Source organism: Eulemur rufifrons, chromosome 7, assembly GCF_041146395.1.
Source record: "Eulemur rufifrons isolate Redbay chromosome 7, OSU_ERuf_1, whole genome shotgun sequence".
Taxonomy (NCBI): Eukaryota; Metazoa; Chordata; class Mammalia; order Primates; family Lemuridae; genus Eulemur; species Eulemur rufifrons.
In genome coordinates, this window is record NC_090989.1 from 149,490,523 (window position 1) to 149,515,890 (window position 25,368).

At 48.6% G+C, this 25,368-nt stretch overlaps 1 protein-coding gene across 1 annotated transcript; it reads right to left on the reverse strand.

The window, feature by feature from the left end:
- Positions 1-9,452: 9,452 nt before the first annotated feature.
- On the reverse strand, positions 9,453-15,719 carry CCR9 (C-C motif chemokine receptor 9). Its single transcript, XM_069472032.1, has 2 exons — positions 15,699-15,719; positions 9,453-10,541 (listed from the first exon to the last, which is right to left on the reverse strand). The coding sequence occupies exons 1-2, from the start codon at positions 15,717-15,719 to the stop codon at positions 9,453-9,455; spliced, it is 1,110 nt and encodes a 369-aa protein (XP_069328133.1).
- Between the last annotated feature and the right edge of the window lie 9,649 nt (positions 15,720-25,368).

The window sequence follows — 25,368 nt, forward strand, 5'->3', positions numbered from 1 at the left end:
GCTACTCGCAGCAAGGTCAGCCCTTTCGGTTTGAAGATGCGTGGGAAAAATCTCCTCTCGCCGCCCACACACATCTGAAAAGCAAATAGAGGGTGAAACCTGCTGCCCAAAATGAGCAAATGGACTTTTTTTGAGGCAGTGGTTAAAGCTGAAGCCATCAAAACCCAGGGGGAAAGCAGAGCTGTTATGAAAGATGTACAGAGTGGGTTAGGGTTGACAGAAAGTTCAGCCTTTTACTTTTCCCACACCCGCAGGTTTCTTAAAAAGGGCGGTAAAGCCGAGCAGAAGTGCGACGGACGACCTCTGGTCTCTGATGTGTGTCCCCTCCTCCCCCCGGGCCCGTCCTCCAAGCTCTGTGGGAGGACAGAGACTGGTGTGGCTTCCTCACACCTCTAACCACGCACGCACTGAGGGTTTCTCAGAGCTGGCAGCCCCGTCTGAAGCCTGGAACAAATTAAGTTTTTTTAGCTAAAAAAAAAAAAAGAGCAAAAGGAGACAAGAGGAGCAAAAGGAGCTCTTGCCAAAGCTGAGATGCAGTAGCATCCTTACCAAGACGAAGGCCTCCTTTCCAGGCCAGGTTTGGCTTTGGGCCTGTGGGTCCGCAGAGTGATCACAGAGAAGGTGACTTCAGGAGGCCGCTCCAGCTTTCTGCTCCCAAACCAGACTCCGGCTGAGCCACAGAGGAGAGAAGGAAACCACTTCTGGGAGGCCAAAACTGACCGGCTTCCAGGTCAGCGGGGCAGGCCCTGTCTTCTCCTTGGCGTGAGGAAGGAACGCTGGCGAGGGAGAAGGGAGGCTGAGCTGAAATGGCAGAGAGCAAAGGAGCACTGGGAAAAGGGGGATACACAGAAACGGCCTTCCTGGAGGTTGTGCGAGGGGCTGGACGCAGGCCAGCTTAGCAGAAGCCATCTTTTTCATCGGAAGAAAGGGACACTGGGAAATGGTAGTGTCGGTGTGGCCGAGGCCAACCGCTACATCCAACAGAGGCAGAACTTTAAGCGAGGCCTGGACCGCTGATGGGGCAGACACCAAAGGCAGTGACTGCAGACATGGAAAGATAAGCTAGTTTGTTCCCTGTCTCTGGAGTGGCCTCGAGGCCCTGTGCGCTTTCACAGAAAGGCCACGGAGGAGCTGCAGTCCCAGTGCTCCCAGGAGGCCTTTGCACGACAGACAGGGTCCATGTGTAGAACCAAAGGTCTTCAAAAAGACAGCCCTTCTCCACTGGCAGGGAACCCACACAGCTGCGAGGTGCTCTCAGAAAGAGGACCCCACGTTCATGCTCTGGGAGTGCCCACGTGGAGGAAGGACAGGGAAACCAGAGTGAGGCCCAGATCAGGCCTCCACCCTCTTTGGCCATCAAAGGTTCAGGTATTGAGCCAGCAGGAAAAGCCCAAGACTCATCCAGGGCTCAGTTTTGTTCCAGGTCAACTTGTCATTTATTAAGTGTCAATAAATATAAAGCAACTCGCAGAGAGATTCTCAGAGGAAGGTTCCCTCACTTTGGCTGCCTGGTGGCCTCAGACTTTGGCTGGGCGTGGTGGCTCACACCTATAGTCCTAGCACTCTAGGGGGCGGAGGTGGGAGGATGACTCAAGCTCAGGAGTTTGAGGTTGCTGTGAGCTAGGCTGACGTCACTGCACTCTAGCCCCGGCAACAGAGCAAGACTCTATGTCTCAAAAAAAAAGAATGCAGACTTAGGGCACCACCCATGTAGACTCTGGCTCCCAGGTGTGGTCGTTCACAGGTCTCTCAGGTGACGCTGGCAGAGGTGGTCCGTGGTGAGCTGCGTGACCACTGAATTGGCTAGAACTTGAGGAAAGGGGTAAAATGAACTAACTGATCTGGCTCCTGATTTAACTTTACCAGTGGCCTGTGGATCTTGGAGCCAGACCTTCCTCCTCAGCCCATGGGCCTAAGCACTGATATACGACGATGGAAATTTCATTCTTGGACAGGAGGATTATTCTAAATGGATCCCTGGTGTGAAACTATTCTACAAGTAAAATCTCGTTACAACCACAATTGTTTTATTATTTACATGGACCCTGTCTCTCTGTTGCTAACCGGCAGATCATTTGTGAATGGAAAAACATCACCTTCCCCAAATCCGAAGTAGTCCCACACGTGTCCAAATTTTATGAATTTGAGAAAAATATATGAGTTTGGTACCAGTAGGCCCGGGTTGGGGAGATCGGGTTAAACAGGAGTTCCTGAGCTGGTCCATGTTCGGAGGTCAGTTCAAAAGGTCTGTAAACTTGGAAGAAGAAAACATGGCGTCTTTCCCCAAACTGCTAACTAAAATTTAGGTCTTCCTTCAACGGTGAATATAGACAATATGCCACACTAGTATTAGCAAGACCTGTGATTTTGTCACCAATGGAAATGGCAGATATTTTCATGTCACCTGACAGTTGTTGCAGATTCTCAAAATATCACTTATGCTCATCTCTACTCTGAAATGAAGGTGGTTGTTATAATAGATCTGCTGATAGATTTTGTGGAAAGCATTAATAAAGAGGCACATGTATTACTAGTTCATACATTTGCTAAGGGTCTAAACGTAGGAATCAGAGGTTCAGTAAACACACAATAATATCAAACTACAAGCGAGATGAGTGCTGTGAAGGAAAGGGACAAGCATTGTGCTACATGGAAAGATAGCAGGGCATTAATTTGGAGCCTGGGCCTCTGCCACATCCCCTGCCGTGCCATGCAGGGAGCCATGTTGGCAGTTACCACAGGACCTTCTTACAGGGAGAAGTGGCGTCTAAGACAGCTCTTGACTGAGGGCTGGTTTACACTGTCCAGGAATTTCCAGATGACATAATTCAGATGTGCTTAGAAATTATATATTCAGGGTCTAGAAAGTGAAGAGTCTGCAGAAAAGTGCTGCAGCAGAGTTAGGCAGAGACAGGCTCCCTAGAGCCTGGCCTGAGCGAGGGCTGCGGGTGAAGCAGGCACAGGGCCGTGTGGGTGGTCAGCACGCAGGGTGACCGTCAGGCTAGCAAAGCCGGGGCAGCAGCCACAGCTTTTCAGGAAAGCCTGGAAGGTGATGGTACCAGAAGGAGTTGCCAGTCCTGGGAATGGAAGAGACTGGTGAGAGCTCCTCGGATCTAAGTCCGGGGTCTGGTGAAAGCCCCCAGTCCAGGCAGGCCAAGGTGGGGCCTGAGCCTGGCCACCAGGACCCAAGGAGGAAGAGCCAAGGTGGAAGTCAGCCCTGCGGACCAGGCCAGCCATGGGAGGGCCGGACCAGGACCTACCCGAGAGGCCTGGAGTGGACTGACATGCCCCTGCAGACCCGGCCAGCCACAGAGGAGATCCAGGGCCACCCTGGACAGCAATGAGCAAGGCCTGGTTCCACACCAGGGATACCAGGGAGTCTGGCCTAAAGGCGCATCCTGGGTGAACTAAGAAAATGTCTTGGCGGGTCTTGCATTTGTGAGAGGGTAGAGAGGGAAGAGAGAGGAAGGGGTCAGGTGGGGCCAGGAGGACAGGCAATGCCAGGAGTGCTATGGGCCAGAAGCCAGCCTAGGCGTGGTGCAGTGTCCTCAGACTACACGTGCACACGCACACGCACACACACACACATGCACACACACACACACGCAAGTGCATGTGCCTCCAGTAGAATCTGTGGCTCCTTCATGAAGGAATTGAGGCTCCACAGCTGAATGTGTCTGAAGAGGCACCTGGGAGAGGGAGCAGGAAAGAACCTCCCAATTCTGTGAGGGCGAAGACGCTGTCCTCTGCCAGCACCCCCTCATGGTGTGCTTTTGAAGGCAGGAGTCAACAGGGCATTGGCTCATATGTCACTGTCCTGAGTCTGCATGGAGTGATGGGTAAGGAGGTGCAGGACAAGCCGTGCCCGTCCATCTTCTCAGCCCCTGGTGCTCGGCACAGAGTCTGGCTTAGCAAATGTTGGCCGAGCCTCCAAAGCCAGGGCTGGAGGTCTGTCCATGCAGGCAAGGCAGGACAGCGTGGTGGGCAAAGCCGTGGTTTGAGGCCAGACACTCCCAGGTTTGTGTCCTAGTCTTGCCGATTGCTAACTGTGTGACCTCAGGTGACTTACTTAGCATCTCTGAGGCTCAGCTCCTTCATCTGTTAATCAGAGCTAAAGTAGCAGTGCGACCTGGCACCTGGCGCGGAGTGAGTGTGAAGCAGATGGTGCTGGGAGTTCCTGAGGGGAGACCCTCTCTGTCCGGACACCGCAGGGCCCCTGGCGTGCGCCGGTGCCCGAGCACATCTGCTGAGAGGCAGAATGATGACGGGACGGGACCCGTGCTCTTGGCTTTCTCACAGGAGTCCTACGACTGCCGCCCGCTCACCCAGGCGCATGTCTCCTGGAAAGCCAGTGTTCTCCCCCCAGGGCCGTAAGTGGGCTTTGGAATTGGCCGCCCCTGATGGGAAGACTGCTGCCTGCTGCATCCTCCAGAAGCAGGTGCTGAGACAGAGGTGGGGTGAAGGTACCTATTAGGAATCAACTCCCAGGAAGGGAGCAGGAGGAAGCGTCGCTAAGCGGAGGGAGAATTGGAACTTCGAGGAATGCTTGATGGAGACCCGCCAGGTGCAGCCAGCAGCAGATTTTGCCCTTCAGAGTGCCCCGTCAGCCCCCGATGGCTCCGTTACCTGCCTTGCAGGCACTGGGGCCCTGGCTCTGGGAAGACCCGGCTGGCAGCTGGCCACACTGCCTACGGGTTCGTTCTTAATGCATCTCCATTTGGCCACAGAGATTGTCTGCTTAGTTTGTGGTACCAAAATTGAGTGTGTACAAACAAGTATGTCTGAAGTGAAGAGGAACTCATAAAAAGTCACTTATTGGAGACACACATTTGCATGTCTTTTTTAGGCTTTGATAATATAAAGGTCAAGGAAAGACTGTCATGAGCAATCTGGGTTGTCTGTACTGACATGTAGAAATGATTAGAGAGACACTGCACTGTCCCAAGACGACACTGGACAGAGACCCCAACTGTAAGGCAGGGCATGTGAGATGGGGCGAGAAGTACCATATGGTGTTATACTTACGAACCACACATGGTAAACAATCAGCGATTGCTCACTGAGTGGACAGAAAGATGTCTTCTGAGTATCCCTGTAAAATGTGTTACGTGCAGGTGCTGGGGGCCATGATTATTTCTCTTCTTTCCAAGTCACGCAGAGCCTTGAGCAGACCTCACCTGGGACAGGCTGGCCAGAGTATAGCAGAGGAGCCCGCACTGAGGTGGGAGTGGCCAGCGTCAGTGAGGGACGGAGAGCCCCGGGCGCCAGCGCCAGGCGGGGTGCTGGTGGCTGTGCTTTGGTCTGGAACCATGGGTAGCTCCAATTCTGGTGAGGCTAACTCAGAACTGGAAACCAGGCACACGCACTGGAGGATTACAAACACAAAGGAACCACCTGTAAGTGCAAGACAGCTTTCATTACCGAAGCAGAAAGCCTGTGGAGGTGTCCAGAGGTGGCATCTCATTAATGCTTCATGACAGCCTTGGCTTTGTATTTAAGTCGACACCACCACGGAAATCCTACCCATAACCACCACACCGCATGGATGGTCCAGGAGACCAAACGCAAGGGTTCCCTGTGGCTGGTTTTCTCCTTGCTCGGGACTATTTGTAACAACTACCAAGGGCAAGTGGAAGCAATTATAACCACACACCTCCCTCAACGGAGCCGTGGCAGGAAGCGATCTGACCGCTCTCAAGGCCACAGGAAGGCTGGGAAGGCACTGGTGTCCAGTGCTGGTCTGGCCAGCCCTGCCTTGACCACCCCCCTCAGGCCGCCTGTGGACAGCAGGGCAACATCACTCCCTGAAGGCTGCGATGCCCCATTGCTCAAGGTTGCCAATCTATTTTTTTGAAGTTTTCTAGCAGCTGAACTCTGACACATGAAGTACGTATCTGGTAAATGGTTAATTTCACATGTTAATAACATATTAATTCAATATATTGTGCCTACTACACACAAGGCATTTGTGTGTGGAGGGGAGGCTGGGTGTTTAATGTAGGCACCAGAACAAGTACATACACAAAGCTACTTGTCCAAGATCTCACCTGGGGTGTCACTGTTGTTCTAATGACACTGCCGTGTGTGTGACTTGTCCTGGGAACTGTCTACAAACCAGTCTATAAGCCATTCGAGGATACCGGCCTCGTGATTCTCATCTAAGGGGCATCACCTGGCAGAGCCTGCCATACTATCCTCTAAAGTCTGGCTTTTCCATATTGCTGGAATGCAAACGTCTCTCGGGAAAGACTGTCATATTCCTCATTATAACCTTGGTGGTACAACACGGCCTGGCTTAGAGCACAGGCACAAGCTGGCTGAATACGTGAATGGGTGAAGGTGTATTGGCAGGTCTGACGGTCCAAAAAGACCAAATCTCTAGTCATCCAAGCTGATGACTTCAAAGTAACGTTCCCTATTTGTATATGTATGTTGTGATTGATTGGCTTAAAATTACTTTAATTTTTTAAAAAATATTTTATTTAAAAAGCCAACTTCTTTTTAATAATGAAAACATGTCACATTTCATTCAGTTTCTGCATTTGTTCTAATTTATAGAGTTCCAGTGAAATGTAACTGCATATTAAATTCCCCCTTTATCTTTATTGCAAAAATACAAAGCATATTTCCTAGAAGTGCTGAGTGAACTCCAACATCCCCTTGGGTTTCTCCGTGATGACTCTTCCAACGTTTTTATTTTAGGATTCACCTGTTACTTAAATCTAGTTTAATTAGAATGCAAAATTCAAATTTATGCTGTCATTTTTTACCAGTCCTATTATGTAATCATTTAAAAAGACACTTCACCAACAAAGGATACTTTACAACTTAAAATGTCATACAGGTACAGCATATCTTTACTCTCACATTGAAGCTGTGTTAGGACTGGGAGAGTCCAATAGCAACCGCCGGGTCCTGGGAGAAGTTCTTGGAGCTGGAGGTGGTCGTTGCGCAATAGGGCACAATGTGGCATTCGTAGTTCGTGTGGTGTCCCCACAGCTCTGTTCTTACAGATCAGAAGGGGACAGTGGAGTCCCTGGCATTTTTTCCATCCCTCCTCCCATGTTCAGCACCACTGCTACTCTGACACTCTGAGTATCAGAACCACAGTATCACAGGGCTACAGAATGGAGAAGTCAAACTCAACTGTACTCTCTCCACCTAACTGCGCGATGTTAGTCCGGTATGACGTATGCTTCTTGCTTATTCCTCCAAGTTGCTCAAAAGAGCAGACATCCGAGTCTTCTCCTGGAAATGACAGTCCTGCGGATGGCTCTGTCCATAACTGAACTTGGAGAGGTCATGCTCCCCTGGGCCATGGACGCGGTGCTTGCTGTGCGGGGCCCATGATGACAGGTTGATGTGCTGGTCCCAGGGTGACGCTTTCTCACCAGCAGCTGCCCGCTCACGGGCAGCATGTGGATGGGGTGACGAGGACTTTGCTTCACCCCTTGCCTCCCCTGTCGAGCTGCCCATATTCCACTCACTTTGTTTCTCACCATCACGTGCTGTAGAAGCAGGCAGGGAGGAGGAGAGTAGTGTGGTGGAGTCCAGCACTTTCGGGTTCCCTTTGGGACGGATGGTGTTGGAACTGAAACCACCGCGGTCCACAGTGCACTGGGGAAATCAGACGCTTCGTCTAGAGCAAGTGGCAAAGCCAGGGGTGGTTTTTGGTGCCACTCCCGTAGTCCTCCTTGGAAATTCCATTTGACTACCTGGAAAAACTTGGGAAATAAGTCTGACTAGAGGACAAATAAACACTGGTTAGCCAAAATGGCTTTAAGATATTTGGAGATCTTATTTCCTTATTGCAATCTTTCAGTCTTCACACTCTTAATGCATCTATCTGGTCTTTAATTACACACACTTAAGATATTGAGACAGGGTAAAGAAAGTGACAAGTAATGCTATTAAAAAGTACTTTTCCCTAGCACTCTGGAAGGCTGAGGCGAGTGGATCATTTGAGCTCAGGAGTTTGAGACCAGCCTGAGCAAGAGTGAGAGCCTGTCTCTACTAAAAAAATATATATAAAGAAATAGCTGGACAACTAAAAATATATATAGAAAAAATTAGCCAAGCACGGTGGTGCATGCCTGTAGTCCCAGCTACTCGGGAGGCTGAGGCAGAAGGATTGCTTGAGCCCAGGAGTTTGAGGTTGCTGTGAGCTAGGCTGATACCACAGCACTCTACCCCAGGGCAACAGACTAAGACTGCCTCAAAAAGAAAAAAAAAAAGTACTTTTCCAATATGCAAAGTGTTTTCAAATAGGATAAATTTGCCAAATAGTTAAAAGAAAGACACAAAGCAAAGGGGAATTCTATTGCTTATTTTTTTCAGCCTAATCTCTACTTTTTTTTAATAGACGGGGTCTCACTCTTGCTCAGAGCTGGGCTTGAACTCCTGACCTCGAGTGATCCTCCCGCCTCGGCCTCCCAGAGTGCTAGGATTATAGGCGTGAGCCACCGCGCCCAGCCTCAGCCTAATCTCTAAATTAGAAGCTTTTAAAATGTTGGCACTGTAGCCTAAGAAAAGAAGCACAGCAGTAAATAGCCTTCCAGCAGTCTCAGAAAGCAGAGGAACCAGCCTGCTTTATAGGGAGCAGCCAGGGTGACCAGCAACGAGCACCCCTCAACAGAGCAAGCCCATGACAGAGCCGGGGCTGGCTCCCACGAATGCAGGTTATCAATGTCCTTGCTCAGGCTATGAAGGCCACTTTCATGGCTGCAGTGGACAAGCTGAATTCTTGCCTCCAGCAGGGCACAGGAGTGGGTTGGAAGCCAACAGACTCTGGATGACTTGGTGTGGTCAGTTGTCTAGGGACTCACTGATCAGACCTGCAGATATTTCAAAACAGGAACAATGACCCTCGCTGGCCCTGAACAGACCAAGGAGATCAGAGGGTACTTTGACCTGAGATTTTAAAGAGTCTAGATCAGGACTCAATAAGACCCAGCATGGGTATCAGGCCCAAAACCAGGGTGAAAATTTCCCAAAGATGGAAGTTTTCATGAAACCTTCTGCTTTTGTGGATTGTGGCAGTGACCAATGCTTCTGTGCCCCCTTTTGGAAGAAGAAGTGGCATCAAAACCAAAGCCACAGAAGTTCACAGTGCACTGAGAAAAATCCAACACCTCCTCCAGAGGTCAGCTGCATTAATGCTCGGGCCAGCAGCGAAGCCAGGATGGGCTGCTCAATGGTCCTCCTGTCGGTCCTCTTGTAGCCACAAGCCAGTCGATAGCTCCTGGCGTAGCTAGTCAACTTTGAAAACTCTGGTTTGGCAAATTCCAACTAAAAGTAATAATATTGTTCAGATTTATTCCTTTCTGAGTTTTTTTTTTTTCTTTCCTCTCTCTCACTTCCTTATTTTCTTTGGTTTCTCTCTGGTCCCATCAAACCGTATCTGCATTTCTTGTTACTTCTGAAAGGACCACCCACCTCAGAGAGACGGTGTCTCAGAAGGAGAGCGCCCCCGAGGTGGTCTCCAGCAGCATGGATGACAGCTTCAGGCTCCCCTCTCTCCTCGTAAACGAAACCCACTGGGCCTGGCTGATGCAACCCAAGTTCTTCAGGGTTTTCACGAGATCCCGGCGGAATCTCTCACCCACGAAAACGTAGAGAACAGGGTTCAGGCAACTGTGGAAGAAGGCGATGGTCTGAGTGACCTGGAAGCAGATGTCAATATTGGTGGAAATGGCACAGTTGGAAATGAACAAGGCATAGGCATCTATGGTCTGCACCAACAGAACGCAGTTGTAGGGGAACTGCGACAAGACAAAGACGGTAAGGACAGTGATGGTCACTTTCAGGGCCCTGTGCTTGGATGACTTCTTGGCTTGTATCAGGGTGTGAATGATGATGGTGTAGCAGCAGGCCATGACCACAAAGGGAAGGAAGAACCCCAGAATGACCTTCAGGGTCAAGACAGCTGATTTTAAGTTGGTGCTCTCATCCGTGGGGTAAACCATGGTGCAGACAGTAATGCCAGATTCCCTCTTGATTTGGCTGTACAGGATTTCTGGGATGCAGAGCGCAGCTGCCACCACCCAGACGGCAAAGCAAACCATTTTGCTGTACAGAAGCCTTTTCTGCCTCCAGGTCTGCGCCCGCATGGCCTGAGCAATGGCGATGTACCTGTCCACGCTGATGCACATGATCAGCAGCACGCAGCTATAGAAGTTCATCTTGTACGTGCTGTTGACCACCTTGCACATAAAGGTCTGGAATTTCCACTGGTCTGCGGCGGCAATGGCCCAGAAGGGAAGGGTGACAAGAAAGAGAAGGTCGGCGATTGCCAGATTCAGAAGGAACATGTCGGTCATGGTCTTCACTCTCGTGCAGTACCAGTAGACGAGGATGACCAGACTGTTGCCCACGGCACCCACGATGAACACGAGCCAGTACAAGGGTGGGAGGAAATGGCTCGCGAACTGCCTGACGTTGTTTTTCTTACAGAAGAAGTCAGTGAAGTTGAAGTTCATGTAGTCATCCATGGAAGATGTGGGGTCATAGCTGTAGTCATCAGACATATTAGGAATAAGATCCTGCGAGGGGACACAAGATGGCATTAAGTCAAGGGCAATCTTTTGTAGGGCCTGTCTGATGGCAGAGTCATGGACCAGTTGACCCTTCCAACCCCAAAAAACATGTATGTGTCAGAAGTAGGGATTCCAAGGACATCTACTTGGGGTGGAACATATTTATTCATTCAACAAATGTTTATTAAGCACCTACTATATGTTGGTTACTGTGCTAGGTGCTAAAGATACACTGGCAAGTAAGTCAGACGTGGTGCCCACTCTCATGGAACTTGCTTACCCTTGGAGGATACAGATGAGCAAATGAACATGACAGGATGCCTGACAAGGGCTGTGCTAGGGTGGGAAGGCGCGCTGCCACGCCACTGATGGGCACTTTTATCAAACTCTGTGAATGATTGCGATTGCCCCTTCTCCCATCTATTCTACCTACCCCTGCGAAAAAGGGGTCAGTAGGGGCTCTTAAACTTATCTGAGTCACCGCCCCTCTGAGTTCTGAAAGTCCAGAACCACCAACACACACATACACTCTCACACACTTACACATGCATGTACACACACATCCATATGCCCTCAACTGCATGCACACACAGGATCCCTTGTCTAAAAATTATTAAGCATTTCAAGATTTGCAGGATCCCTTGCCTAAAAATTATTAAGCATTTCAAGACAGCAAGCATTAAATCAAGCAAGCAGCACTTCTAAGTGCAGGGCCCCTGTGTGATGGCATGGGTTGCCCAACCATGAGGCTGGTCCTGATAAGCACACACACTCACACACACGTGCACACACATAATACACCCAAGCATTTGCAAACACTTTCATGTGCACAAACATGCCTACACTCGTGTTCATATGCACACATATGCATATACCTAGACACACACACACACACACACACACACGCACACCTGGTTACATTTTCTGTTGGTTCCTGAACCAGAAGCAGTCCTAGAACACCTGCCGGGGGAAGAGGAAATAAGGGCTGGAGGTGAGCCCTTGAGACACGAGCCTTTGAGTCAAACCTAAGGTGGGAGGGGAGGCAGATGGAGGCGAGGGTTGCCGGATACAGGGGAGAGTCAGTGTGGCACCTGCCACATTCCTTCCAAAGCCACCGCCCACAGATCCTGGAACACTCTGACTTCCCACTGGTCCCCTCCCAGGGCTGCCATCAGGCCTCCAAGATTCCAGCAGGGTCTACCAGCTCTCATGCCCTGGCCCTGAGCAACATGCCCTGCCAGATCTCACCTCCACCTTTATTTCTCCTCAGGCAAACACAATAGTTGTTCAATTCATCTATATGCATTTGGATTAGAAGTAACTCCACATCCACAAAAAGTTTTTATTTTGTGTTAGATTGTTAACATTAATAAATATTTAAGTATAAATATTTAATGTATTTAAATATTCATATTGAAATAAAATATCTGCCCCCTACTGTTCGCCAGCCTCTCCCTGTCTGGATACATTATAATTTCCGCTGTTTCTAATAGATATGACTTAGCATTTCCCAAACCATGTTTTAGGTGGAACACTAGTGGTTAAACAGTTGAGAATCTCTGCATATCATATGAACTTCTTTGAAATTCTCATTACTCCTAAGCACATTAAAGGCCCTGAAAAGTCCTGCAGAAATTGTTTTATTTTAATTGTATATTTAGCATAGCAAAGGCTCTGAGAAGTCCTTCAGAATCTGTCGAAGTTTGTTTGACAATGTTTCCTAAATTTGTTTCAACATAGAATCCGTTGTGTGTGTTTGTGGAGTGCATATTAGATGTCAGGGCACATTGAGTTGACTGAGAAGGGGCACGAACTAACAGGAGGCTGCCGTCTCCTGCATTCTGAAGTTCACACCATGAGTCCATCCTATTTGGGCCCTGGCTGGCATGAAGTAGCAGGAGGACACCAAGAAGGCCCACCCAAGGTAACCTGGGTGACAACTAAGAAAATCTGAGGTCTAGTCTTGACTCCCCCTCTAGTGTATGACCAAGAGAACGTCCTATTGCAAAGAGAGGGACCCAGAGATGGCTCTTCAGGACGGGGCAGCTGGAAATGGCCACTCCTGTACAGAGCTGAGGAAAACCCTTCACCCCATTTTATAGGAGATTAGTCCCCAGGCCTAATTCTTCCATTCTCAGTTTATATGTAGAGATTTCCCTCTGGAGTTAGCCATTGTCTGGAAACCCAGTCTCTTGGGAGGACAGACTCATGAGAGACACATGTTTTAGTGACAATGCCAGGAGAATCCTGCCAGCACTAGACGTGGGAGCCCACCATAGTCACAGCCCTGCTGGGACCACCATCCCATAAGAGGTGGGTCTGAGTGGGCCTTGAGTGCAAGGGAGAAGCTCAGGACGGAAGGAAGAATACAAAGAGCATGGAGACCCAAAATGGGCATCGTGGCAGATTTGAGGTTGGGGGGGTGGATGGCATTTTGGGGGTGCTTCTCCTAGAAGCCATCAGCCCCACCCCCCTGCTGCAGTGCCGGGTAGCAAGGAGAATCCTGGGAGGATTTTAAGGACACATGAGGACAGAGAAGGGAGAAAGAGGAAGGCAAGTGGCGGGAGGCAGGGAAGCCTGGCAGAAAGACAAGCTCAAGAGATGGCTTTGGTGCCCGAGGGTAAAGGAGAGAAGGCAGTGGGAAGGCTTTGCCGTGCTGGCCCCAGCCAGGGGCTGGGAGGAGCAGACCCCTGGGAAGGAGCTCTGAAGCTGGGCCTGGGGGCAGACAGGAGGGACGGAGGGGCAGTGTGCAGGGGTCCCAGTGACCCTGGGTGACCCACGCTCTCCACTGCCCAGAGCAGGCGCAGCCCGCACACCAAGACTCAATCCCAGACGAGGGCAGCGTGTCCCGCTGCAAGGGCAAGGGGCATATGTTTTTGTTGGGTGAGGATTAGAGAGAACCCTGTGCTTTAGCATAGAATTATTTATTTAGTTAGGTTAGGGACTCCCTGGGCATATTTTTAAAGTGATTCAATTCACACACAAAAAGCCTGAATTTATATGACTCCCATCGAGACCACAAGAGACATTCTGCATAAACGCACCCCATGTTGTGACTCATGCTCATAGTTTTGTACATACATGATGGGTAAATATTCTTGGGTCTTAGACTTAGGGGCCTTCGGAAATCTCCCAGTAAATGCAAACAGCCATCAGTGCCCGGCCAGGGCAAGGGCCCGTCCTGCCTGTCTGTCCCAGCAGGCTCTGAGCCCACAGGCTGCTGCTCCCAGGCAGGTGTGTCCTCCCTCAGGAGTCCTGGGCTCACACAGAGCCCAGGCATCACGGCCATGCAGCCATCAGAGCAGGGAGAAGGTGTCCTGAGCTTTCCGGGGCCTCCTTCTCTGAGTCGTGCATTCTCTGGAAGCCCCTGGCCGGCCCCAGGCCCCAGATTCCCACCTCTGGGGAGTGAAGGGGGGGGCAAAGAGCGTGCTCTCTGGGGCTGTGCCCCCATCATTCCTTAGCACTGAGATGAGCACATGGGGATGGGGAGGCAGGAGGGGAGCGGGGACGGACGAGCGGGAGAGAAGCAGGGAGGGAAATGAACTTGCTATCAGCAGGGGACGTGGGCAGTCATCGCTGCCAGGGCACTCTGTCCCCACACTCGAGAAAGCGTTAAATCCAAACAATGAGGCCTGGATTTCAGCGACTTTGACATTCACCCACAGGGAGCAACCCAGGGAAGCCATGAACACGGAGCCCGCCCCTCGGGGGCTCCTCCCCCAACTTGCTTTGAGGCCTTGAACCCTCAAATCGACTCTCCCAGCCTCAGTGTCCTCACCTGTAAACAAGCTCTGCCTTTACTGTGAGGTAGAGGGCACATGGGACACCTGAGTGGGGACAGCCCAGCACATCCTCAGAAAAGTGCCACAGGATGCCACGGCTGCTTTCCACCAACGTGGGAGTCAGGGCCAGAGGCCCCATCCTCTTCCCATTGGGGCGGTGCTGGAGTCCCCTGGCCGTAGAAAGTCGTTATTGGAACCCAGTGTTCTTATCTGGAGCTGCCTTGCCCAGTTTGGCTATTTTCCAAGATCCCAAATGATAAAACCAAGTGACTGACAGTCTCAGAAGCAGCCCTGGCTCTGCTGCCTTGATCTAGATCTGCTTCCCCAGCCTTGGGACGGAGGCGAATTCTAATTCTAACTCAGGAGAACCAAAGAGTCCACTTCCGGTCAGAAAAGTAGAGACTGATCACGTTACCCCCCCAGTACCAAACTGATTACCGTTTTTTGTTGATACGGACATATGTGCATATACAACATATATATGCTTATCTATACTCGTATAACACTAAAGAATCATTAGCGTATCAGAAATAATTGAGTTAACAAACTGCTCCAACCAGCACTCTCCATTCGTCATGGAAACTTATGATGTACTGCGGAGGGCAGGTTTTTAGCCCCCTAAGAAGGCTTGATTCGATTATCTACATGTAAAACTCAGACTTTCCCTTTGAGAAAAGCAAAATTAAAACCCTTAGGTAATTCTGTAAGGCATTTATGGATACAACAAAAGGAAAGGAATTTGATTTGATTGTATAATTAATTACATTGGGCTGTAAAAGAATGACTGACTCACTCATTTTTGTTCAGCCCTGCGTCTCTTCCAGAGGAATATATACCATTATGTGTTCTTGCAAGGCCTACATCATGTCATGCAAGAAATATAACCAGTGTACCCACCATGGGTCTTTTAAAGGTGGCTCCTGCCTGTAATCCCAGCTACTCGGGAGATGGGAGGATCCCTTGAGTCCAGGAGTTTAAGATCAGCCTGGACAACATAGCAAGAAAGGCCCATCTCTAAAAATATATAATTCATTAATTTAATTAGGTGGATTCTGCCCTGCTCTTGTTTGGTTTCAAAACAGACACATGGAACTAATCAGGTCCTAGTTATAAAGATCATAAAAACCCTTAGCTAATTGATAAAATCTAAAATCGCATTTTCTGGTCTTCGCAACACGCCCCAAAGCAACTCTGGCTCTTTGTGTGCAAAGCCCTCCATGCGGACAGCAACCTACCTGGGAACAGGTGTTGCTAGGCAGAGATCTTACCCTGGGAAACCACACAGAAAAATCCCTCCTCCACGTGGATTTCTTCCCACACGCCCACAAAAGGGGAGACAAGAGTGCACTCCGAGGGGCCAGGGGCGCGTGGCTGTACTCACTGTGAACTCCGTGGCCGTCATGGTGGGTCAGACGCAGGCCTGCTTCTAGAAAGAGAGGGCGAAAGTCAAAAAGGGGACTGGCTTGTAACGTACAATAACAACCCAACACCAAAAAGACAAGTTTAAATATTAAATCTGTCTATGCTCGTGGAAAAAAAAAAACCCAAGCAAAAGTTAGAGTCTGTGCTATACTGATATCCAGTCAAATAGTCTAGATTTCAGAGTCATATTGATTGTTAACATGGAAATGAAAGAAAACTCTTTTTTGAAGGTATCATTCACCCCCTTGACTCTGACAGTCACCTGATTCTAGTATTTGTCTACCTCCTACTCAGACAATAATTAGCGCATCTCCTGTCCACAGGTGAGGAGCTGTGAGGGGGCTTCAGACTTTTTCTCAGCCCGTTCTTTTGACATTAGTACCTTTTTTGTTGATTCAGCTTCTCCGCCAAGCCCAGTTTGGCTGAATGTCTCCCCTTCCCATGCCACCGACTAAGGGGCTCAGTGCAGACGGCAGGACGGTGGTTGATCCAAGAGTGCTCTGGGCCCAGCACTGCCAGGGGAAGGGCCTCTGGGCAGCCAGGTGGCGAGAGGAACAGGAGGGCTGGGTGGTGCCCGCTGGGGGCGAGGTGTCTCTCCTAGGAGCTCCATGTCCCCAGCACCCACCTTCTCCTCTTTACCCTGACTCCAGCAGGTCAAGGAGGTCCTAGGTTTGTGAACTAAGGAAAAGGCCAAGTCTTCCTTCCCTAATGCACAGGGCCTCCCAGCTGACTGAAAGAAATCTCGGTTGTCGCTTTCACGTGTTTGGAATCTCTTTAAAGCCCACCCTTGTATAACCAACAAAGCAACAGCTTGACCTCCTTCAAGGAAGGGGTCTGAGCCTGCCAGGGCATGTCCTTTTATACCGTTAGGGAGTATACTTCCAAGAAACATGTCCAGCGCCACACCCCAAGGTTCTAGAAGAAAATATTCTCCTCCATAAATCCAGCTCTAACCTGTCGGCTCCCATTCCATAACGACGTCAGGACCCACCCAATGGAAGTACAGTGGCTTCCAGTACATGACACGTGGTACAACTACTTTGGAAAACAGTTTGGCAGTTTCTTAAAAAGTTATGTGTACACTTCCTATGTGATCCAGGGATCCCACTCCTGAGTATTTCTGTAAGGAAAATGTAAGCATATGTCCCCACAAAGACTGGTACGTGGTACTGGTGGCAGCTTTATTTGTAGTAGACAAAAACAGGAAACAGCCTAAATGTCCATCAAGTAGTGAATGGGTAAGAAACCTGTGGAACATCCATTCAGTGGAATAGGGAAGGAATGATTCGTTCACGTGGCAATGTGGGCAAATCTCAAAATAAATATGCCAAGAAGCCAGTCCAAAAACGTTGCATACTATATGATTCCACTTACATAAAACTCCAGATAATGCACACTAATCTCTAGTGACAGAAAGCAGGTCAGCGATTTCGTGGTGAGATAGGGAAGGAGAGGGCAGGGCAGGGAGGAGGCTGGGGGGTGCGCAGAGGTGCAGCAGGAAGCCTGGGGGGCAAGCGCAGTTCACTGTCTGGATTGTGCGATGGTTCAGTGGTTCACAGGGCAATGCGTATGTCAGAACTTACCTTCCGCACTTTCAGTATTTGCAGTTTCTTGTATTTGGACCTCAGTAAAGCTGTTAAAGTGAAGGAGAAAAAAACAAGGTGTGATGAACACAGTCTGATTTTCTTCACTCCTTAGAGTTGTGATCTGGCGGTCGGCAGGCAGGAGGAAGGCAGCCAGAACGTCCTGCCTTGGAGTGCCTTGCACTGTTGTGGTGAACTTGAGAGGTCAGTGTGAACTCCTGTGTTTTTAAAATTAGATTAGATTAGATCGGATACAGACAGGATAGATAGACGGATGATAGACAGATGACTTGAGTATATACGTGTGTGTATGTGTGCTTCCCATACATTTGTCCTGGCTGCCCGCTGAGAGAGCTAACGGCGATGACACACAGTGGAGTGGGCACCAGTGCCCTTGTCTTGGTGTCTAAATAGCTTTCTCCACCCCAAAGAGCCAGGGCTCCTTGGAGAAATGTCTGGTTCCAGAGCCAGGGCAGGAAAACTACAAGATGAGCCTGAAACAGCTTTGTGCCCCAGAAAGCAAGGAGGTGCTCAAAGGACCATGAGGACTTGTCAAAAGGCCCCAGGAGCCAACTTGATGGGGCTTCCACTAGTGAAATCAGAGGCAATTTAAGTATAAAATTAAATAATGATATTAGTAATTATAGCACATGCAATAAATGAGAATCTATACTGATAAAAATAAATGAATAAAAAATGGGGAGAAGAGAAAGCTCTTATCATGGTGCCAACGTTTAAATACAGAAGGAAGAATGGAATTAGAGAATCCTCCGTGGAGTGAGATTAGGCAGGGGACATTTGATGAGGAATAGGATATTTACCTAATCTCAAGGGCTCTCCCCAAAATAGCATATTGAATACAAATGGAAGAGCAGTAACTACTGCGGAGGAACTAAGCTGGTCTTCAAACCCAACACCACCCCCATGGGGGCAAACCGGCATCACACTTGTCCTAAAAAGGTACACTGAAGAGGAAGGACATGGCATCTGTGTTCCTGACAAAAAGCACCAGCCTAAATCTACTAACGAGGAAACAGACAAACCCCAAACGAGGGACTTTCTACAAACTAACTTGCCAAAAATTCTTCAAAAATATGAAGGTCAAGTGACACAAAGAAAGACCAAGCAGCTGTCCCAGATTGAAGGAGACTAAAGAGACACAACACCCAGATGCAGCACAAGGACCTGGATATGACCCTGGAGTGGGGAAATGATCCCAAAGGACGTTATTGGGAAGTCGAGGACATTCCAGTATGAACTGAGAATTCCATAATGGTGTACATCCGTCTTCAATTCCTGATTGTGCCAACTGTATCGTGGTTGGATAGGAGAATGCCTTGTTCTCAGGAACTATCCCCTGAAGTATTGTGGGGTAAAAGAGTAAAACATCTTCAGCATATTCTCAAATGATTAAGAAAACATCCATATATAATAAAAACATATGTATAGAGAGAGAATAATAAAGCCAATGGTGCAACATGAAAACAATGGTTTGGGTAAAGGGCTCATGGACATTCCTTACGCAATCCTGGACTTTTCACTAGGTTTCAAATTAGATCCTAATAAGAGTCACAAAAACATTTTTTAAAAAAAAAAAAGAAAAAAATGCCTTGGAAATTAATCGCAAGACACAAGAAAGCCTGGAGCAGGACTGAGTCTGCAATACACATGCACAGCCTCAGCTCCCGGCCACAACCTCACGCCAGCTACCTGGGCATACGCCAAATTTCACTGTAGCCCTCTGAGTGCCAGGAAAACGCTGGCATTTATCTTTAAACATAACACAGGCTTTCGTTTTATGACTTTCGTGTTGTTATAAAAGTAACACTTATTTTTGTAGGAGATCAAAATCACCCATAATCTTAGCAACCCAAAATAACTGCCTTTAACTTTTTGTTATATTCCTTCCCAGCCTGTTTCTAAGCATTCATACACTTTTAATTTTTCTCTTTTCTTCCTCACCTAACAGACGATGAGCATTTCCTCCATCATTAAATATTCTTCGGCACATGACTGCATTGGCCGCATGGCATTCCCACAGAGGAGACATTGTCCTCTGTGGGGCAATTAGCTTGTTTCCAACTTCTTTTTAGAGTTCTTTTGAAATATTTCCAAGGTGAATGGGAAATGCATTTTCTTCACAAAAGTTGTACTTTGCCTGTTTCCTCCTAAGCACAAGAACCAAGAACTTCCCCCACGTAGTATTAATATTTCTGAATTGTTCTGGTGTTCTCAGCTCTTTGGAGTGACTGATTTCTGCTCAGCATCTCTCCAGATCCCGTCCAGAAGCCCCGTAAGCCTCTGTTTTGCAATAGGAAATTCAACCAGCAAGCAGAAAAGCAGCCACGTTGGGGCTGAGAATTGCTGTTCTTTTTTTTTTTTTTTTTACTCTAGATGAAAAATACCCTGTTGAGTTTGGAAGACTCCAACTCAGAAAATGTTATATTATTACAGCTTGGGGAATAGGCAGATTGGTTTTTGAGCCATTAGTTAGAAAACACTTCATATATTTCTGGTACCCATAGCTTATGTCTCCTCCTTTTTACTTGCATGAAGAGATTGCATATTAGTCAGATAACATCTGAGAAAATTTTTCAAAGAAAGAAGCCACAAAAAGAAGAAAGAACGGCTTTGGTTATAGTTATAGCAAGTTTCAGGTTGAAAATAACAATTGATCGTAATGATGTTGGTAAGAGTTTGGGGAATGCTGGGCATGGTGGTTCACACTTATAATCCTAGCACTTTGGGAGGCCAAGGTGGGAGGATCCCTTGAATCAGGAGTTCGAGACCAGCCTGAGCAAGAGTGAGACCCCGTTTCTAAAAAAAAAAAAAAAACGTTTAGGTAAAAATCCTCCACACTGCTGGGGAGAGTGCAAATTTATGTGACCTTTTTGGAGGGTTAAGCCATATCTGTCAAAATTTACGAAGCACGACATCTCTGACTCAGCAGTTCACCTGCTGGGAATTTGCCCTACTGCTATTCTCACAGAAGAACATAAAGATTCATATATGGGGATGTATGTTTCAGCATTTTGCTGAACAAAATCTGAAAACCTCCTAAATGTCCAGCAACTGGAAATATTAAGACATATCCATTCAATAAACCACACATAGCCAATAAACAGACTAAGATAGCCCTTACACCGATAGAAAAGAGGTCACCAAGATTATTAGGTTACAATGCAAGGTGTAGAAGACTATATCATGTGATCTTTTAAAAAATAGATATAAAAGGATATACACTTCACTGCTGGTTAGCACTGACTGAAACATTTTCTAGAAGGAGGCTCAACCATGATGACCAGTAGAAAGCAAAACTTTCATTTGTCCCTTTAGATTTTGCAAACTATTTAAATATTTTACCAAGTGTGTGAAATTTTATTTTAAGAGCTATCATAAAAATAACTCGTCACCTTAAAAAAAAAAAAAAAAAAGGCAGCCAAGTGCTCTTCGGTTCAGCACACCTGTTTACAAAATCGGCGCAAAGGAGGAACTAGTCGCCTACTCCAGCCGGTGCAGAAAGAGTGGGGCTAGCAGTTAAATTCACCGAAGCTACTTTTTGCAGTGCACTTCTGGCTCACGGAAAATTTAGAGAGAGCCAAAGAGTAACAACAAAACACATTCCAGCCTAGACCCACCATCTAAAGACTGCACGGACAGCTTTGCCATCTATTTCTCTGCTGTCTTTGTCAGAACACTTTTCAGATATTTTATTCCACCAGCTGCAAAGTCTCAGAGTTGCTTTCATTGTATTCTTGCCCCTGAGAAGGAGGGAAAACATAGGCGAGTAAAGCCCACATTATGACCGTACATACTGACGGCGAGGAAACTCTCAACTGTCTCTTGGTAGTGAACTGGTCACTGGCTCCGTGGGGCAACTAATCTCTCCCCTGTCTGCTCAGTGTGGCCTCGTTATTGGCATTGCAGCTGCCCGAATCTGAAAATCCTGCCCGTGTTTTTGTAGCATAGTGGAGTGAAGTGGGGGAAGCACACTGGACCAGAAGCCAAAGCCCCCATCTACCGCTTGGTCCATCCCTTTCTGCCGGTGGGGCCTTGGCAAGAAGCGGCATACCCTTGCTGAGCCTTGGTTTCCTCATCTGTCAAATGGGGGTGATAGCCTAGTTTACTCCATGGGCTTGTCGCAAGGGTCAAGTGCAATGGTGTGTGTGAATGCTCTTTGCAGAATGCAGAGAGCTAAGTGAGAACACAGGAACATTCTTCATCCCATAGCTCACTTATTCAATGTGACTTGAGCACCTGATACACTTGTTGGCCTTAAATGGTGTACACAACATGATCCATGTCCTCAAGAAGCTCACATTCAAGTCCAGTGGGTAAGTTATGGCTGCAAGTAGGAATTGGGAGGAGGGAGTCATGTTTCAAGCCCTGGGGGAAATCCAGGATGGCTTCATTGAGGAGGTGACATTTTGCTGGTCCTTGAAGGCTGAAAAGCTTGAGGACATGCAATCAGGGGAGGAAACATTGCTCCAGGGCAGGAAAACAGATCAACAAAGGCATGAAAGCCAGAAAGAATAGGGTGTGGTGGCTTACATCTGTAATCCCAGCACTTTCGGAGGCCAAAGAGAGAGGATGACTTGAGCCCAGGTGTTCAAAACTAGCCTGGGCAACATAGTGAGACCCGTCTCTACAAAAAAAAATTTTTTTAAGTTAGCCAGGCATTGTATTGCTCACCTATAGTCCTAGTTACTCAGGAACCTGAGGTGGGAGGACTGCTTGAGCCCAGGAGTTTGAGGCTGCAGTGAGCTATGATTGTGCCACTGCACTCTAGCTTGGGCAACAAAGACTCTGTCTCAAAAAAAAAAAAAAAAAAAAAAAAAGAACAGGGTATGTACAGAGGCCTGGGAGATAGAGGAAAAGAAGAGAGCTACTAATTATCCAAAAGTGATTTTAGAATCCAAATCCAAAAGTATTATTAGAAAAATTAACCGAGAATCCAATATTATATTATTTTTGTATTCCCTACTGTCCCTAAGTAGCCAACATGAGAATCAGCATGGAGCTGTGGTGTAGGCAGCACCTCCCCATGCCCGTAGCCTCCGATGCTCACAGCTCTAGCATCGTATTGGATACTAACATGAGTCAGGAATGCAGGTCCTTACTTTGACCTGTGTACAACATGCTCCCATTCCAGCTCTTGCATTTTTTTCATAGCTCTGCTTCTTGTTCCCTACCCGGCATGGGGGCTCCGAGCCAAGCCGTCTTCCGGTCATCCAGTCCCCACGCCTGGGGCAGGCGCCCACCCCCGCACCTGGCAGGCGCTGCTCTGGGCCCCGGGGCTCCCCGTGCAAGCCTGTGAGCACAAAGGGCTTCAGAACAGATAGATGGATATTGCAAGAAAGGGATTTTGACACTCCAGGTGCTGAAATGGCAAATGAGCTGGCTCGTTCAGCAAAGGGAGCGAGAAGACAGGCTCCCACGGACTGGCCGCTGGGCCATTTCCAGCTCAACACTCCCTAACAGCAACAACGGCTCGCCTGACTTTCCAGAATCTACAGACTAACAGCTAATTAAGAACCAAAGAGGGTGGGTGCATTTGAAAGGACAAACCTGTATCCACTGATGAGTCATTTAAATAACTTTCCTTTTTCTGATCATAAAGGAGTATTTTCACAATGCACAAAAAAAAATCCCAAAAACGCAAACACATATAATAAAGACAATGAAAATCCCTCAAGCACCCTGTCCTTGTTTAGCCATGGCTAAATTTCTGAGATACGTCCTTTCTGACTTTTCCTCTGTAACACAAGCTCACACATACACACTGCACACACTTAATGGAAAGGAGGTCAGGCTACACATATAATCTTCCGTCTTGCTTTCTACTTGACTGCCTTCCTGGACCCTTCTCCATGACAATCCAACACAGAGCGGCGGCATCAGGTAGAAGGGCTGTGGCTGCCCAGCATTCTGTTGTCTGGAGGTGCCACAATTCATTTAACCGTTCACCTCTTGGTGCAAAGTTTGCTTGTTTCTAATTTTCTGCTGCTACAATGAATCCTTTCCATGGGACAGGCTCTCAGCCCCTCATGGGGGCTTTCTTTTCCCAGCCCCTGGCCACCTTCTTGTCACCTGTCCCCAGCATCTGCTTCTCCCTCCTTTAGGTACAAACTGCCACCCTGCCACCTGCCTTGAACCTAAACTTCATGTGTGTGGGTGGAGGGCAGGGAGACTCTTATTACTCACCCTACAAGAAACCTGGCCCAGGGACACTGAATCACCTTTGTCTTTCTGGAAGTTTCCAGCAAGGTGCCTGGTATCCATGACCACTGAACAAGTGGGTGTGCAAGCCTGGGTTTCAGAAGCCGTCACGGCAGCACGTAACCGAGGGTACAGCTGACACTGGGAGGGAGGGAGGAAGGAGGGTGGCACTTACCGGGGAGGGCGGCTCGAGGCTCCAGGGGGCAGCGGGCCCCACCAGCTGTCAGGATCTGGGGAAAGGGCTGGCTGCTCTCTGCCCGGGTGAGAGGCAGGCCTGCTGTGAGTTCTGCGCAGGCAGCTACCCAGCAAAAATACCAAAAAGGAAGCTAGGCCACCCTGCCTGTGTTGTCACTGGTGGGGTGGCCTGGGAGGGTGGGGAGTCACCTGCTGTCAGCACAGTCAATCATTTGCAACCAGAAACAAAAAGCTGAGAACTGCTGGGGTAGGGGCTGACACAGGCTGACAATCTAAGAGTGAGTTTGCTCCCTAAACAGCACGGCCACTTGCAGGGAATGGGGGAATGGGACGTCCCCTCGAGAGAAGTCAGGCCTGCCAGGCTTGCCAGAGGGACTCGTTTGTAAGGTTTCTGTGGGTGGTGCCACCTGCACAGGCCTGTGTGATATACGACCCCCAGCACTGTCCATCACAATGTACCCTTTGGCCTTGACGGAGGTATCAGACCCCAGAGGGCTGTGCTGCTCCATACCGTAGCTACTCGCCACATGTGCTTGTTTAAATTTAAATTAGTTAAGATATTAACTAATTCTCAGTCCCGGTGGGCACATTTCAAGTGCTCAATAGCCACACGCAGCTAGTGGCTGCCACGATGGACAGGGCAGGTGTGGAACCATCCCACCGCCACTGACAGTGCTGTTGGATGGCTCTCCTTCAGCAAGCTGCATGGGACGCGTGGCCAGGCACACATGGAGGGCCGGCGGGCCACACACGCCTTAAAAGTGGAAGCAAATCCAGTAATTTTATATATCAAATACATTAATGCTGATGACACATTAAATTTTATTAATCTTGGGTGTTTTGATAAAATTTCAAAAAGACTGAAGGCTAAATATACAAAATGTTCTCTTTTTAATGAGGCTCGCAGATGAAGTCTTCCCATCCAGGGCTACGGTGGGGCCTTCGGTCCTGATGCGATTAGAGATTCCCTGTCATCAGCATGACAAAAACCTCTTTTTAAGTATTTGTGTTGGGGAAAATCACAACTGTGTGCTAGTGAAGGCTGATCTCCTCTTTGCAGTGTACGTGCGACCCTGTGGGCTCGGGCTGCTCTCCGACAGAGCGGTGCTCCCAGGCACGGACTGGAGAGTCCGTACAGAAGGAAAGGTTGCGGAAGAGACAGTTGGAGTTACTGTCTAACTGGAAAAAGGCCAACAAATAGCCCCTGTGAAAGGTAGAGGAGACCGTGAACAGTAAGAACGAAAGGGCTGGTGATTCATCGGCCTCGAGGGAACAGTGGTATGAGTGAGCCCTGAAACTCCCTTCTCTGGCTGTCCCCGTTCCTTGAGCATAATAGTGTCTAAAATGGTCCTTAACTAAGAATCAGCCAGATGCCCTGACTTCTCACCCCTCCCGCTAAACTGACAATGACAAAGAAGGCAGGGGCGGTAGGGGAAGAAAATGTTCCCTTATCCGACTTTCTGGCTGAATTTGTTTCTTCTCCTGTGTTTGATAGGCAGGAAGGGGAGTTGAGTGCTGTTGCAAGCGCCTCCGGGGAGGAAGGCGCTGTGCTTGCTCCTCTCTTGACCCAGGCTGTTTCTTCCTCAGGTAAGAGCATCCCAGGCGGACACTGCTTGCTCACCAGACCGTTGG